At 39.2% G+C, this 17,047-nt stretch overlaps 1 protein-coding gene across 1 annotated transcript; it reads right to left on the minus strand.

Moving 5' to 3' along the window:
- Positions 1-3,978: 3,978 nt before the first annotated feature.
- Positions 3,979-16,819, minus strand: LOC110453667 (methylated-DNA--protein-cysteine methyltransferase-like). The gene is made up of 4 exons (XM_021502722.1): positions 16,702-16,819; positions 12,975-13,172; positions 10,977-11,128; positions 3,979-4,828 (listed from the first exon to the last, which is right to left on the minus strand). The coding sequence occupies exons 1-4, from the start codon at positions 16,767-16,769 to the stop codon at positions 4,566-4,568; spliced, it is 681 nt and encodes a 226-aa protein (XP_021358397.1). The 5' UTR covers positions 16,770-16,819; the 3' UTR covers positions 3,979-4,565.
- Between the last annotated feature and the right edge of the window lie 228 nt (positions 16,820-17,047).

Here is a 17,047-nt window from a genome sequence, read left to right on the forward strand (position 1 = left end):
AAATAACAACACTTTGTCAGGATCATAAGTTGATCATTCCTTCAATGTTTCAGTTAAATCGGCCCAGTAGAACTTGACTTTAAATTTGAAATAGTTTTTCGAAATGGCGGCCGTGGCGGCCATATTGGATTTCTGATCGGCCCGAAAAATAATAACACTTGGTCAGGGAGTTGTCAGTAAAATTCCCATGAAATATCGATGAAATCCCTTTGACAGTACTGCAGCAGGCGACGACGGATAGCAATAGGTCACTTGAGCTAAAGCTAAGGTGACCTAAAAATAGTAACCTTGACCTTGAACATAGAAACCGGAAACGTGAACTTGTCCATTAAGGCATTGCTTTGAAGGTTGTTCAGAAGTAGAGGGGTAATATAAGATCCCAATTCTTGCAATGGGTGAAGCAGATTTATTTGGTAACTTTTGTGTCCCCAATTCTAAAGGGTTTACCACATTAGGTGCTTCATGCAACATGGAGTTTGTCTTTTCTCCATCCCCACCCTGCAAGGTTGTTCAAATTGGAGTATGAACAAATGGGGACAAAGAGGATAATGCATCTTAAGTTTGACTTTGTAACTGGAATGAACTGATACATAAGGTGATTAATTTAACACCATTCCTTCCTCACTTCGTTCTATGCAGGGGTATACATTGAAATCTAATCAGTTATGCAAAATTTTAAAAGTTTTCTGTTTTCACCATTCCATGGTATACAATTTAGTGTCACATCAACAATATGCTAGAAAAATCTGCATTGGGGTACCCTAGGATATTAATTTTCATACCGTCAAACAGCTGAAATCAACAAAATGTGCCAAAAAGTGTTTACTCNTTGACTTTAAGTTTGAAATGTAAAATGTTAACGGACGACGGACGACGGACGACGGACGACGACGGACGAAAACGGATAGCAATAGGTCACTTGAGCTAAAGAAATATAGTAAACCTAACCCCTTCTACACTGGGGAACGGGCGATAATGAAATTTACAATTTTGATACAATTTTTAGAATTTTTCCATCCATGAACAGCATTTGATTCTAGCAACTGAATTTTTTTTTTTTACCAATTTGACTTTCGTTGGCCCCGAGTCAGTGTCATCATTTTCATACATCAAACTCCATCTTACTCCTCTGATCAATCTCAAAATGAAACATGCACAACTACAGCTCGAAGAACCAAGGGCCACCAAGCTATTACGTGACTACAGGATGTACAAAAAAGTTGATCGCTTATTAGAGTTATCAAAACAATACTGGACTTGATGTTAATTGCACTTTCCAGTGCTTTGATGTCGTTAAAGGTGTTGTCAAAGCCAATCAGATAACAGCTTTACTATTCCCTTGTGTCAGACAAGATATCCAAGAAACTTGTTTTTTCCTCGATAGAAACTGAACATTTTGGCAAAGAATGGAATGCCTATCATGCTGTATCACTCACCTGAATATGTTTGAAATAATTGGTATGAAGTAAAGATATAGCACTCCATGGTAGGTGCTGTAAGTACATATGAAACATATGCCCCTAGGGGGGGATCATACCCACCATTATACAAAATTGAGTCGTCTTGACCCAAGGATGCTCCAGACTACATTAGGATAAAATCCCTTAATCCCGGGAGATGGTCGAAGAAGGATTCTAAAGGTTTCACCTCCATTTCTCCTATTGGGCCCCGCCCTTCTGTCCCCTGGGAGACCACACCCACTGCTTATACAAAATTGAGTCCCCTTGGCCCAAGGATGCTCCAGACTAAATTAGGAAAAAATCCCTTAATCCCTAGGGTAGAAGAAGGATTTAAAAGGTTTTACCTCTATTTCCCCTATTGGGCCCGCCTCTCTACCTCCAGGGGGATCAGACACACCGTTTATACAAAATTGGTTCCCCTTCACCCAACGGTGCTTCATACCAAATTTGGACAAAATCCTGTCATTCCTACAGAAGTAGAAGGATTTTTAAGAATTTGCTGTTTCCCCTATTGGGCCCCTCCCTTCTGCCCCCACTCGCTGTTTATACGAAGTCCCTTTTGCCCAAGGATGCTCCAGACTAAATTAGAATAATATCCCTTAATCCCTATGGTAAAGGAAGGATTATAAAGGTTTTTACCTCTATTTCCCCTATTGGGCCCCGCCCCTAAGGACCCAGGGGGACCAGACCCATCGTTTATACAAAATTGGTTCCCCTTCACCCAAGGATGCTGCAGACCAAATATGGAACAAATACTTTCATTCCTACAGAAGAAGAAGGATTTTGAAGAATTTGTTATATATTCCCCTATTGGACTCAGCCCCCAGGGGGGCCAGACCCACCATTTATACAAAATTTGTTCGGACCAGGTGAGCTAATAAAACTTGCAAAGCGATTGAAGTGAGTAGTAGAGTTGTCAAACCAGTCAAGTGTTAAACTGGCCAATAGGTAAACTTCAAAATCAAACAATAAACACAACAAATACAGCCTATTTTTATTAAAAGTAGCACTCAAAATGTATTTTCACTATAGATATACTAATTAACACATCCGTTTACTTAAAGTAGATCATACTTTCAACAACCAAATAACAGAGGTATGTAACCTCAGTTCAAAATTATACAACAATGGTTTAAGTCAAATGTATAACAAGTTATAATTGCTAATTGATATCACACCTATTAACATTGCGGTTGAGAAACATATAATCTGGTTGACAACTCATTTATAATTTTATTGATGCTCACACCACTTGGGTTTTCTCATATACCGGTAATTCAAACACATTTTAAGATCAAGATAAACTTATGCACATTCCATCCATGAAATCTATTCCTACCTCATAACAATGGCATTTCACAACTTTAGATTGCCCAGGTGGCATATATTGATCTTTATTTTATTGCATACAAAACAACATTAGCAGCTCAGACTGTTCACAGTCTGCTCATCGGTGGATAATTGGTATAGGTGTAACCAGAGGCGTATAATACGTATTATACGTCTGGTGTAACAAGGTAAAAAGTACCTTTTGGGTAATAAAATATGCAACTACAAAAAAGTTATCTGCTATGGTAGAAATAGCTACATGGTAGATGTATTAACAATTGCATCAATTTTGTTGTTCACAAGAAACTATGATTATTAATATTAAATGTCGACACCTGGGTGTGGTCTTATTTACGACCCTATCTAAACAACTTAAATCTGCACCCATATGCCATGTTAAATATAAAGGACCAACTCTCACACCAACCTACATTTCCCAAATTTACCTTATGTTTGCCCTCTAATAGAATTGCTTATGACCCACACCAGCCTATTTGAACAAGTTAAAACTTCATTACCTTAGTACAGATGACTTGTGTGACCATTTAAATAAACGTTTACCTATACCAGCAGAAGTCACATATGCAATTAGTGAAATACTGTGGGAAAATAAATGTGATCCTTATCCTTTATCTATTCCTATATGATTTCAATTTTTGTAACTATCCCACAGCAATTAGCACTGTTTGCAAAATATTTGTTAAATTCTACTTTGCAGGGGTCGACACTAACACTAGTCCGCTAGTCCTGGACTACAGGGGTCGACACTAACACTAGTCAGCTAGTCCTGGACTACAGGGGTCGACACTAAAACTAGTCCGCTAGTCCTGGACTACAGGGGTCGACGCTAACCCTAGTCCGCTAGTCCTGGACTACAGGGGTCGACGCTAACACTAGTCCGCTAGTCCTGGACTACAGGGGTCGACGCTAACCCTAGTCCGCTAGTCCTGGACTACAGGGGTCGACGCTAACCCTAGTCCGCTAGTCCTGGACTACAGGGGTCGACACTAAAACTAGTCCGCTAGTCCTGGACTACAGGGGTCGACGCTAACCCTAGTCCGCTAGTCCTGGACTACAGGGGTCGACGCTAACCCTAGTCCGCTAGTCCTGGACTACAGGGGCCGACACTAACACTAGTCCGCTAGTCCTGGACTAGTAGATTTCAGCATGGACTAGTGAATCACCTAGCCTAACTGGTCCTTTGGACTTGTGAAATTTGATATAGAATAAGATTTTTTTTTTTTTTAAATTTAACATGCTGTAAATCGCCCTGTTTCCTGATAATCAGGAAATTTTGGACTAGTTACATTAGCGAAGGACTAGTAAATAATCTATTTAACTAGTCCTGTGGACTACCAAGCAAAAACAGTTAGTGTTTAACACTGCTTTGTTAAAAATATATTTTCAAATAATGCAAAGAATAATTCCTGTCCTGTAAAACTGAATTATCTTACAAACAGGAACTCTTCTGTCGTGATTCATTATAATGGAAAAGGTTAATTAAGAGGTATCTTATTGCTCTAACTCAAAATTACAAAGCAAAATACCTATCCTTTAGGAAAATGCCTAAGAAACGAAGTACCCACGGTTACACAATAGCCAGCTGCATGCTATGTCCAGACACTTTGTTCTGATCAAATATCAGGTCAATGGATTCCTTGGTAATAATCATACCTTTTATCACAGTCTACATAATCTCGTTTCCATCCGATCATTACAATAAGAATTAACCAGATTTCTTTATACAGATGTCCACCGTAACATGCCTCCAGCCTCTCACTTTATAACTCCTTCATGTTTGAGAAGCCACAGCTTCATCTTGTTCTTATTGCCACCACTGTAGTTGCCAACACCACCTCCCTCCGGCAAAACACGGTGACAGGGGATAATGAGCTGTATGGGATTAGCCTTCATGGCCGCGCCCACTGCACGACATGCCTTTATATTTCCACTTAAATCTGCTAGCTGGGTGTAGGAAACACTATGTCCAAACTTCACCTTCTCTGGCAGAGTCTTCCAGACCTTGGCTGTGAAAGATCCTGTAATTATTTAGTTTTGATTAGTTATTAACTAGAATTTTGTTTTTGTGAACAAAAACATAGGTCTAAGGGGAGCCAATAAAAAAGTCTGGTATAAAAAATTAACATAAGGCCATATCGCTTTATATAGTGGGGCACGAGACCCGAATTAAGATCTTGACATTCTTACTTACCCAAGATACATTAAAACTTTAGCAAGTTTGGTCAAAGTAGGTGAAACTAGAACACTGACAGGTCAGTAAGTGTCCCGTCTTGTGGCAATATATCCCCCATAATCATCAAGAAGCAATCTGCCCATATAGCTGAACTTGAGTCGACGTTTGACATTTGGACTTCAAAAAGAATCGCAAGGAAGCAAAACATACATTTTACATGTACTATGATGTGAGTCTTGTTTCCACCCATTTCCATATTTGCTGGGCTAACAGAAATGTAAATACCGGTGCAATACTCATTTGTTTTGTTTTATTTCACCTTAAATACTTCCCCCATCAAGGGCCAGGGTCAAAGTAAGAGATCCACTTTGTCTTTGACCTTTGGACCTAAATGACCTTGACCTTTAACCCAGTGACCCTGATCTTTGGTCAGTTGACTCATTCTTCAACTCCGACCAATTTTGCTTCATAATATCATAACAAAATGTTCATCAGTGAAAAATATAAAACTAGACCTTGACCTTAAACCTTTGGAACCTGTAACTNATAACATCAAACTGCTACCAAATACTGATAATGCTAACCTAAATTGAATTACCTTCAATGGCAATTAAACAAATGTTGGTCCAAAATGTGATTTATATATATAAACTATAGTCAAGTTTACCCCCTCCCCAGGGGTACACGTGAGACCCCAGGGTCATAAAATTCACAATTTTGGTAGAGAACCTTAAGACCCTTCCATCTATGAAGAGTGTTTGATTCTACAATATCTGGGTCTTGAGAAGAAGATTTTTGAAATTTCAGTCAATTCGACCCTTTTTGGCCCCGCTTCTCAGGCCCCTGGGGGCCGGGGACCAAACCATATCTGAGTCTTGAGAAGATTTTTGAATTTTCAGTCAATTTGACCCTTTTTGGCCCCACCCATCAGCCCCAGGGCTCAGTCAGGCTCATATGTGCATAACATCAAACTGCTACCAAATACTGATAATGCTAACCTAAATTGAATTACCTTCAATGGCAATTAAACAAATGTTGGTCCAAAATGTGATTTATATATATAAACTATAGTCAAGTTTACCCCCTCCCCAGGGGTACACGTGAGACCCCAGGGTCATAAAATTCACAATTTTGGTAGAGAACCTTAAGACCCTTCCATCTATGAAGAGTGTTTGATTCTACAATATCTGGGTCTTGAGAAGAAGATTTTTGAAATTTCAGTCAATTCGACCCTTTTTGGCCCCGCTTCTCAGGCCCCTGGGGGCCGGGGACCAAACCATATCTGAGTCTTGAGAAGATTTTTGAATTTTCAGTCAATTTGACCCTTTTTGGCCCCACCCATCAGCCCCAGGGCTCAGTCAGGCTCATATGTGCATAACATCAAACTGCTACCAAATACTGATAATGCTAACCTAAATTGAATTACCTTCAATGGCAATTAAACAAATGTTGGTCCAAAATGTGATTTATATATATAAACTATAGTCAAGTTTACCCCCTCCCCAGGGGTACACGTGAGACCCCAGGGTCATAAAATTCACAATTTTGGTAGAGAACCTTAAGACCCTTCCATCTATGAAGAGTGTTTGATTCTACAATATCTGGGTCTTGAGAAGAAGATTTTTGAAATTTCAGTCAATTCGACCCTTTTTGGCCCCGCTTCTCAGGCCCCTGGGGGCCGGGGACCAAACCATATCTGAGTCTTGAGAAGATTTTTGAATTTTCAGTCAATTTGACCCTTTTTGGCCCCACCCATCAGCCCCAGGGCTCAGTCAGGCTCATATGTGCATAACATCAAACTGCTACCAAATACTGATAATGCTAACCTAAATTGAATTACCTTCAATGGCAATTAAACAAATGTTGGTCCAAAATGTGATTTATATATATAAACTATAGTCAAGTTTACCCCCTCCCCAGGGGTACACGTGAGACCCCAGGGTCATAAAATTCACAATTTTGGTAGAGAACCTTAAGACCCTTCCATCTATGAAGAGTGTTTGATTCTACAATATCTGGGTCTTGAGAAGAAGATTTTTGAAATTTCAGTCAATTCGACCCTTTTTGGCCCCGCTTCTCAGGCCCCTGGGGGCCGGGGACCAAACCATATCTGAGTCTTGAGAAGATTTTTGAATTTTCAGTCAATTTGACCCTTTTTGGCCCCACCCATCAGCCCCAGGGCTCAGTCAGGCTCATATGTGCATAACATCAAACTGCTACCAAATACTGATAATGCTAACCTAAATTGAATTACCTTCAATGGCAATTAAACAAATGTTGGTCCAAAATGTGATTTATATATATAAACTATAGTCAAGTTTACCCCCTCCCCAGGGGTACACGTGAGACCCCAGGGTCATAAAATTCACAATTTTGGTAGAGAACCTTAAGACCCTTCCATCTATGAAGAGTGTTTGATTCTACAATATCTGGGTCTTGAGAAGAAGATTTTTGAAATTTCAGTCAATTCGACCCTTTTTGGCCCCGCTTCTCAGGCCCCTGGGGGCCGGGGACCAAACCGGCAACTATTTTTGTTGACCTTTGGCCATGGAAGGTTTCTGCAAAATTTCATTGAAATTGGTTGAGGGGTTATGGAGAAGAAGTCGAAAATGTAAATTGTTTACAGACGGACGATGGACGAAGGACGACGACGGACAAAAGGCGATTGCAATAGGTCACTTGAGACTTTTTCTCAGGTGACCTAAAAATGTTCATCAGTAAAAAGATACAATATCTGACCTTGAAATTGACCCAGTGACCTTGACCTTAAGTCAGTTGACTCCTTGTTAAATTCCAACCAACTTTGCTTCATAATGTCATATCAAAATGTTCATCAGTGAAATGATACAAAATTTGACCTCGATCTTTGACCCAGTGACCTTGACCTTTGGTCAACTGACTCCTTGTTAAATTCCGACCAACTTTGCTTCAAAGTGTCATAACAAAATGTTCATCAGTAAAAAGATACAATAATTGACCTTGACATTGACCACGTGACCTTGACCTTAAGTCAGCTGACTCCTTTTTAAATTCGGACCAACTTTGCTTCATAATGTCAAAACAAAATGTTCATCAGGGAAAAGATACAAAATGTAACCTTGACCTTTGACCCAATGACCTTGACCTTTGGTCAGTTGATACCTTGTTTGATTGTGATGGACGGACGGATGAATTAGTATATTAGCCCTAATAACATGGAAGTTTTGCTCTGGACAAACTTCGGTATTAAAAATAAACAAAGGGCCATAACCCTGTATATAGTGACGCACAACCTAATTCCAGTGCACTGCACACCTTCTGTGAGTGATGCAGGTATACTTCAAGTTTGATTATGATATCTTTAATGAGACAAGATTTTACTGAAACTGTGCACTTATTTGACCTTTGACCTTAAGGTGAAGGTCACAGTGACCTAATTCCAGTGCACTGCACACCTCCTGTGGGTGATGCATACATACCTAAAGTTTCATCAAGATATCTTTAACAGTTTAGAAGTTATGGCCCGGACAAGTCAGATTAGAAGAACCAGAAGAAGAACCAGTACCAATACAATATAACATGGAGCACCTGCAGGTTTTGGGAAGATTAAGCCTGCCGTACGTATCCCACTCCAGGATATTGTTAGAAATATAGCACAATGTATTGCAATGTGTCCCCAAGCAGCCCTAATTATTGACAGATGAACAAAAAATAACAAATATATAATCATCCAGGAATAAGTGCAAACAACACGGCAAATCTATTCCAAACTCGGAATTCATTGGAGCAACATTTAAATATAATTATAATCATTTAGTTTCTTAGATTTTTTTTACATGTCCCTAATTTTACCTCTATTTCACCACTTAAAGGCAACAACTTTCTTTCCAAAATCTTAATCTCCATCACCTATGGATCCTACCTTAAGGTAGCCGTACCCAAATCGGATCAGTACCCAAATCGGATCACTTTTTGCAAAAATATTTATAAATAAATAAATGTGTCAACAAATCAGTTTATATAAAAATGATGTAGTCTTAGAATAGATAGCCATGCACCATTTTTTGTCTACAGATGATTAGTTTTTATGTTCAAATATCACAAGAAAATGTAATTCAAACTCAAATGTCAGTGTTTTGATTACGGTTTTAAACAAGAGGCCCAATGGGCCTGCATCGCTCACCTGGTATAAATCTCACACTTGTAACCTTAAAAGTGATCTAAAATAAAGCTACAGGCAAAATATCAGTATTTATGATTAAAATTCATTCAAAAGACCCGTTATTTTTTTATAAAACATTTCACCCCTGTGATTGAAAGTCGAACAAATTTTATAGCCTTTCATCTCAGGATGCAATTTGCAAAGTATCAACATCCTGGGACCCATGGTTATTCAGAAGAGGTCGTTTAAAGATTTTAAACAAATTTGACCCCTGTGACCTTGAATATAAGTCAAAGTCATTCACTTTAACAAACATAGTAGTCCTTGATCCCAGCATGCTACTGACTAAATATCAACATCCTGAGCCTTTTGATTATTCAGAACAAGTTGTTTAAATATTTTGAACATATTTGCTCCTTGTGACCTTGAATATGATTCAAGGTCATACATTTGAACATCCTTTGTAGCCCTTCATCTCAGCATGCTATTGGCCAAATATCATCACCCTGGGCATTTTGGTTATTGAGAAGAAGTTGTTTAAAGTTTTTAACATATTTCACCCCTGTGACCTTGAATATGGGTGAAGGTCATTCATTTGAACAAAATTTGTAGCCCTTCATCTCAGCGTGCTACTGGCCAAATATCATCACCCTGGGCAGTTTGGTTATCGATAAGAAGTTGTTTTAAGTTTTTAACATATTTGACCCCTGTGACTTTGAATATAGGTGAAGGTCATTCATTTGAACAAACTTTGTAGCCCTTCATCTCAGCATGCTACTGGCCAAATATCATCACCCTGGGCATTTTGGTTATTCAGAAGAAGTTGTTTAAAGGTTTTTTAAGACAATTGACCCCTGTGACCTTGAATATAATTGAAGGTCATTCATTTGAACAAACTTGGTAGCCCTTCACCCAAGCATGCTACTGGCCAAATATCATCTCCTTGGGCAGTTTGGTTATCAAGAAGAAGATGTTAAAAGTTTTTAACATATTTGACCCCTGTGACTTGAAAATGGGTAAAGGCCATTAATTTTAACAAACTTTGTAGCCCTTCATCCCAGTTTGCTTCTGGCCAAATATCGACACCCTAGGCCTTTCGATTATTAAGAAGAAGTCGTTTAAAGTAAAATATTGACACTGGACGGACGGACGGACGACGCGCCACGGCATAAGCTCACTTGGCACTTCGTGCCAGGTGAGCTAAAAATGGCGCGTGTGACTATGCATTCTGTTTTGGACTATAGGAATAAATTCACACCATGAAATTATTTTTTGTCATATAAATTCTTAATGTCATCATAAAATTTTAATATGCTGACAAAAAATATTCATTTGAAGCGTAAGATACTGCAAAATTCAGGTCTTGATGCGATTTGGGTCCCGTCATTCGTTTGTAAGAACACCCATCGATAGTTTTCCTTTGATACATCCATAAACGGATATAATTCCTCCACAGATTTTTCAATGATTTAATAAAATGATGGTTTGGTGATCCAATTTGGGTACTGTCACCTTTACATTGCATGCGGCTTCCCTCAATTGGCCTTTTTGCTGGTTATAAGTTACAAAACAGTTGGCAGGTGTGCAATTTTGTGGACAGTTTGTGACTAGTTGGAAGACGGAAGAAGTTTTGGGTGGTAGGTAGTTGCTATTTTATCCATTAGTATTTGAGAAATGTGAAAAACCATACCTTGCCAAAAACATCTAGATTGTGCGCACCTTTGACACAGGAATGTACTAATTTCTGACGGGTCCTATTAAAACATTGGCTATTGATGAACTGTATCAAACAAATATTTTATAAATGAAAAAACAATTCATCCAAACTTTCAAAAGGACAAACAGCACTGACCTTCCTTGAACACAGATGCACATATTGTGGGCGACACCTGGCACTTGTGTTGTCCTTTGAAGTAGTGTCTTAGCCAGTCCACGCCCAGTAGGAGAGGTTTGTAGGTGTAACCGTTGTCCTGATACTTCTGGGACGTCACCATCACCTCAATACTGCAACAGGTGTAAATATTGTAAAAAAACACACACCTTACACTGTATTTCAAATATGTAAATTTAACAGTCAAAAAGTTACTATGTAGTACTGTACAAGGATGCAAGAGCTATTCCATTAAAACAAAGACACACAGGTGAATGCACCTTCAAAATTGGTAAATGATACAGTATGCCAAAATCAACTTGCACTGTATCATACAGCTACTAAACACCTCACCCTGGAATGTAGAATTATCATTTTAAGAGGCCCACTCACCTAATATTCAGTGCTATGACTTTCAAAGTATGCCAGATTATTTTATTCAAACAGACTTGATACTTCAGCATGCAATAGGCTAAATATCATGACTACATACCTCTTGGTTATTCAGAAGAAGTCCTTAATAGGTTTAATTATAATAGGAAATAAATACTTGCAACCATTCCTTATCAGTGAAAAAAAGATGCCACTAGTGGAGTCAACTTTACCAAGACAGGAACACTGTCACGTTCACTTGACAATCACATAAGTTTATTTCAAAATACAAAACAATACCACATGATTCAAAAATTGGAGACTTTTGCTGCAAATGATTTTGAACATTGGTATCTCCTATAATATGACCTGGAACATAAGTGGTATTTAACTATTTTCTATTGTAATATATGAATGCGAACATAAGGGATATCTTTGCATGGCTGACATGGAACACATGCGATTTTATTTTCTATGTCTATGGGTGTATATTTTAAAAAAAATAGGCCTTTTTTAAGTATTGTATTCCAACTGAATTCTGAAACTGCCACTGTAATTAACACCATATTACTGTCAGTATTACCATTGTAAATTTGTTATATATACACCAGTACACTCGGCATTGGTAATATACAAGTTTAATAATACAGTATAACCTGTCTAAACAAGCCCCAGTCTAAACTGGCTGTGATTATTAGTCCCGGCATATTCCCTACATAACCATAGTAGCTAAACCCTGTATAAACCGGACCCTGTCCATTCCGAAAACTAGCGTTGTTTCACAAAAGTTTGCATAGTAATTCATGTAAAAACAACCTGTTCATTCCGGTCCTGATATTTCTCTCGGCTGGCTACAATCTAAAGCAAACACATTCTAAACAAATAAGCGGTATCCAATGTTGGGTCACCCTTCATTTTCTGTATATTTTGTAAATCATTAAACGTTGCAATTGATTCATTTCTCTGTTGTTTATGTATTGACACACTTGTATACAGATCGTATGCAAGACACTACATTTTTGTATTTTCAAAAAATGACATGCCGACCCTGTATAAACCGGACACACCTGTGTAAACCAGAAAAATAGTTTGGTCCCGTTGACATCTGGTTTAGACAGGTTATACTGTACTAAAACTGTCCCGATAAAGGCAGACTAAACAAAAATTGTAGGAAAAATTCTTTCAAGACCGTTTTTAAACAAAAGGGGCAAGCACAGCTGAATCAACGGCAATTTGATTCTTGCCTACTCATTATTTTATACGTTTATGTACATATGCTCCACTGGTTATTTGTCTGATGATCAAAGTGTCAAGAGTACATATGGTAGTCATTGAAACGGTTAACGTCACACAAGTATTTACTGGTTGTGCTATATGAACTTTTATTCACCCTGAAAAAAAACGCTTAGAAATACATGTACATTCTACCACAGTTTAAGACGTGTTCAAATGATCACTCCTAATTATCATACCAACAATAAATCAGGCCACATAGGAATTTGAGGTGATAAGTTTGATATCCAAAAATCACACAACTATGTTTACAGCTCTATGCTCATATTTTCTACTTCAATTATGCTACACACAGAGTTCAACGCTTTTCGTCACCTTTTGTCAGGTGTAAAATATTCATCAGTTTCATCTGTCTGTGACATGTAGTGGAGTCCACGAGGACAGCTCACAAGTTCCATAGTGCCAACAGGTGAGCTCACATGGTAGGTGTTGGTAGGACCATGGTGACAGGATGACCCAACACATCTCTGACGTTTGGACTTTACAGACATTTTATATCTAACAGCTGGAATTCTACAAGAAAAACATGAATTACTAAATATCAAGCATCAGTTTATTTCTTGTTTTAGTACCCCCGTTGCATTGATAATTCTGATATGTAAACCTCATTTACCCCATTTTTGTTTTATTATACTTAGTGATAAATTTGCAAGGGATCCCAATTTTTCTTACATATTTGTTATGTATTTTAATCACTGTCATTAATGCATTCAACTGAATTAGGGCAATCATATCATATCTCCTGTAAAACTGGGCAGCAACATATAGGGAAAAGACAATAGAGGCCAGCTGGCTCCTATAACACTTGGAATAGAGAGTAGGGCTGGCTGGCTCCTATAACACTGGGAATAGCTAGAGAGTAGGGCTGGCTCCTATAACACTGGGAATAGAGAGTAGGGCCGACTCCTATAACACTGGGAATAGAGAGTAGGGCCGGCTCCTATAACACTGGGAATAGAGTGTAAGGCTGGCTGGCTGGTTGGCTCCTATAACACTGGGAATAGAGAGTAGGGCCGACTCCTATAACACTGGGAATAGAGAGTAGGGCCGACTCCTATAACACTGGGAATAGAGAGTAGGGCCGGCTCCTTTAACACTTGGAATAAAGAATAGGGCTGGTTGGCTGGCTGGCTGGCTGGCTGGCTGGCTGGCTGGCTCCTATAACACTGGGAATAGAGAGTAGGGCCGGCTCCTTTAACACTTGGAATAGAGAATAGGGCTGGCTGGCTGGCTGGCTGGCTGGCTGGCTCCTATAACACTGGGAATAGAGAGTAGGACCGGCTCCTATAACAGTGGGAATAGAGAGTAGACTGGGAATAGAGATTAGGGCTGGCTGGCTGGCTGGCTGGCTGGCTGGCTACTATAACATAGGAAATAGACAGTAGGTACCAGTTGGATCCTATAACATAGGAAATAGGCAGTAGGGACCAGCTGGCTAATAGAACATCTAGGAAATAGGCAGTAGGAGCCAACTGGCTAATAGAACATCTAGGAAATAGGCAGTAGGGACCAGCTAGCTAATAGAACATCTAGGAAATAGGCAGCAGGGACCAGCTAGCTAATAGAACATCTAGGAAATAGGCAGGAGGGACCAGCTAGCTAATAGAACATCTAGGAAATAGGCAGTAGGGGCAAAATGGCTAATGGAACATAGGAAATAGACTGCAGGGGCAAACTGGCTCCTATAACAAAGAATAGGCAGTAGGGACCAGCTAGCTAATAGAACATCTAGGAAATAGGCAATAGGGGCAAAATGGCTAATGGAACATAGGAAATAGGCAGTAGGTGCCAGTTGGATTCTATAACAGGATATAGGCAGTAGGAGCCAGCTGATTCGTGTTACATAGGAAATAGACAGTACCGGCCAGCTGGCTCATGTAACAGAGAATAGACAGTCAGTGTCTGTTGGATCCTATAACATAGAAAATAGACCGAAGGGGCCAACTGGCTCCTATACCATAGGGAATAGGCAGTAGGGGCCAGCTGGCATATGTAGGGGTTAATTGGCTCATGTAACATAGGACATAGGAAATATGCAGTAGGGACCAACTGGCCCATGTAACTGTCAACATAGGGAATGGACAGCAGGGGCCAACTACCTCCTATAATATGGAAAAAAAACAAAGGCAGTTCGGGCCAGTTGGATCCGATACCATAGGAAATAGGCAGTAGGGGCCAGCTGGCATATGTAGGGGTTAGTTGGCTCATGTAGCATAGGACATATGCAGTAGGGACCAACTTTCTCATGTAACATAGGAAATATGCAGTAGGGGCCAGCTGGTTCCCGTAACTGTCAACATAGGGAACAGACAACAGGGGCCAGCTACCTCCTATATTATGGAACAAGAGGCCCAGAGGGCCTGTATCACTCACCTGTTTCTTTTGTTACATGAAACTGACATATAGGTAACTTCAGACCAAATTTGGTAACTAGAACACAAGATATTTTAACATCTCTTAAATGCTTCTCAAGATATTGTTGTTTGAAATTTGGAATTTTAAATTGTAATTTTACGGCTTTTAACCCACGTTGACCTTTGACTCTGGCTAGCACTTAAAGTTGACCTTTAACCTCATTACTGTGAGTAAGAAACAGATTCGCACCGCTGGTCTACATAACATACTTAAGTATTATGACTTTAGTCCAAATGGTTCTTAGGATATTGTTGTTTGAAGTTTTTAACATATTTGAGCCCTGTGACCTTGAAAGTAAGTCAAGGTTATTTCAATGAGGAAAGTTTACAGCACTCCATCCTAGGTACCTACTGGCCAAATATCATGACCCTAGGTCCTCCAGTTCTTCAGAAGAAGTCGTTTAAAAGAAAAAGTTAACGGCGGACAACGAACGACAGAAGACGGACGTCGCAGTACGGCATAACTAAACAAGAGGCCCAACGGGCCCGAATCGCTCACCTGGTATAAATCTCACATATATTGACCACTGTGACCTTGAATATGGGCGAAGGTCAAGCATTTGAACAAACTTGGTAGCCCTTAGTCCCAGCATGTTAATGGCCAAATATCATCACCCTTGGCCTTTTGATTATTAAGTAGAAGTCATTCAAAGGTTTTAAACATATTTGACCCCTGTGAACTTGAATATATGTCAAGGTCATTTATTTGAACAAACTTGGTAGCCCTTTTTCCCAGCATTTTACTGGCCAAATTAAAGCACCCTAAGCCTCTCATTTATTCATAAGTTGTTTAAATGTTTTAAACATATTTGACCCCTGTGACCTTAAATATAAGTCAAGGTCATGTATTTGAACAAAATTGGTAGCCCTTCATCCCAGCATGTTACTGGCCAAATATCATCACCCTAGGCCTCTTGGTTATTCAGAAGAAGTTGTTTCAAGGGCCAAATGAGCTAATAAGTACTGGGTCATGTATCTGTTTTACTGCCTATGACCTGTTGGGAAAGAACCCTTCTGTTTTCCAAACTGATGAATGGTAAACAGAACCCTTTCGGTTTATTATCCTACACATGTTACTCTTTTGAGAAAAGATAACAAAATGCTCGCAATGCAAAGTTCATTTTCCACTTTTACTGTATGTATTGGCGCATGTGAGTGAGAATGTCTTGTGTACTTCAACGGCGAGTCTCACACACAGGTGCTGGACACACACATAATATTTACCTTCGTATGTCATTGCCATTTAATATAACCCTCCCAAATTCAGTTGGCATTCCTAGGCTATGAACGACCGATTGCTGGCGTCATCATTATTAATTTAGTATGATGACATCCTAGTTACGTTGGATACCACTGACCCTCCCCGGGCGATTGCTGTTCTATATTCATTTTAAGTCATTGAATGATACATTGAATTTGTCTTTGTCCAGTTGGCATTCATATTGCCTATGAACGCCAAATGAAAGCAGTTCAATGTGAATTAGCGTGTCTAGCACCTTTGTCCCACAGGCACAGCGATATTCCGATGCCATAAAAGCATGCCACCGTGTGTACAGTAATTACGTATTACAGTAATATATAGTCCCCTTGCTGCGGTTCAAATTCTTTAATCGATATATCAAACAAACCTCCAAAAACGGAAGATACTGCTGGACGAAGTAGGCAAACAAACCGGTGCTTTCGTTCCCCTCAGCATGCACGACACTATTGTTGACACACGTTCCCGCGGTTTTCTTGTGGATAAGAGTTGTCGTTCATTGATTTTTGACAAAATCTAATATATTCATGACGGACTAAAATGTCCGGTTTTATAAAAAGAATCCATATAAAAAAAAATGTATATAATTATATACATGTTCATCAAAACATATAAGTGTAACAGTTTCATTTTAATTATTTGGAATAATGACAAAGTAAACCGAAAGCTTTAAGTAAAGTATTGATCATTGCAAATAACTGTATATATATGTCAAC

The sequence above is a fragment of the Mizuhopecten yessoensis genome, unplaced genomic scaffold (genome assembly GCF_002113885.1).
Source record: "Mizuhopecten yessoensis strain PY_sf001 unplaced genomic scaffold, ASM211388v2 scaffold7479, whole genome shotgun sequence".
Lineage (NCBI taxonomy): Eukaryota > Metazoa > Mollusca > Bivalvia > Pectinida > Pectinidae > Mizuhopecten > Mizuhopecten yessoensis.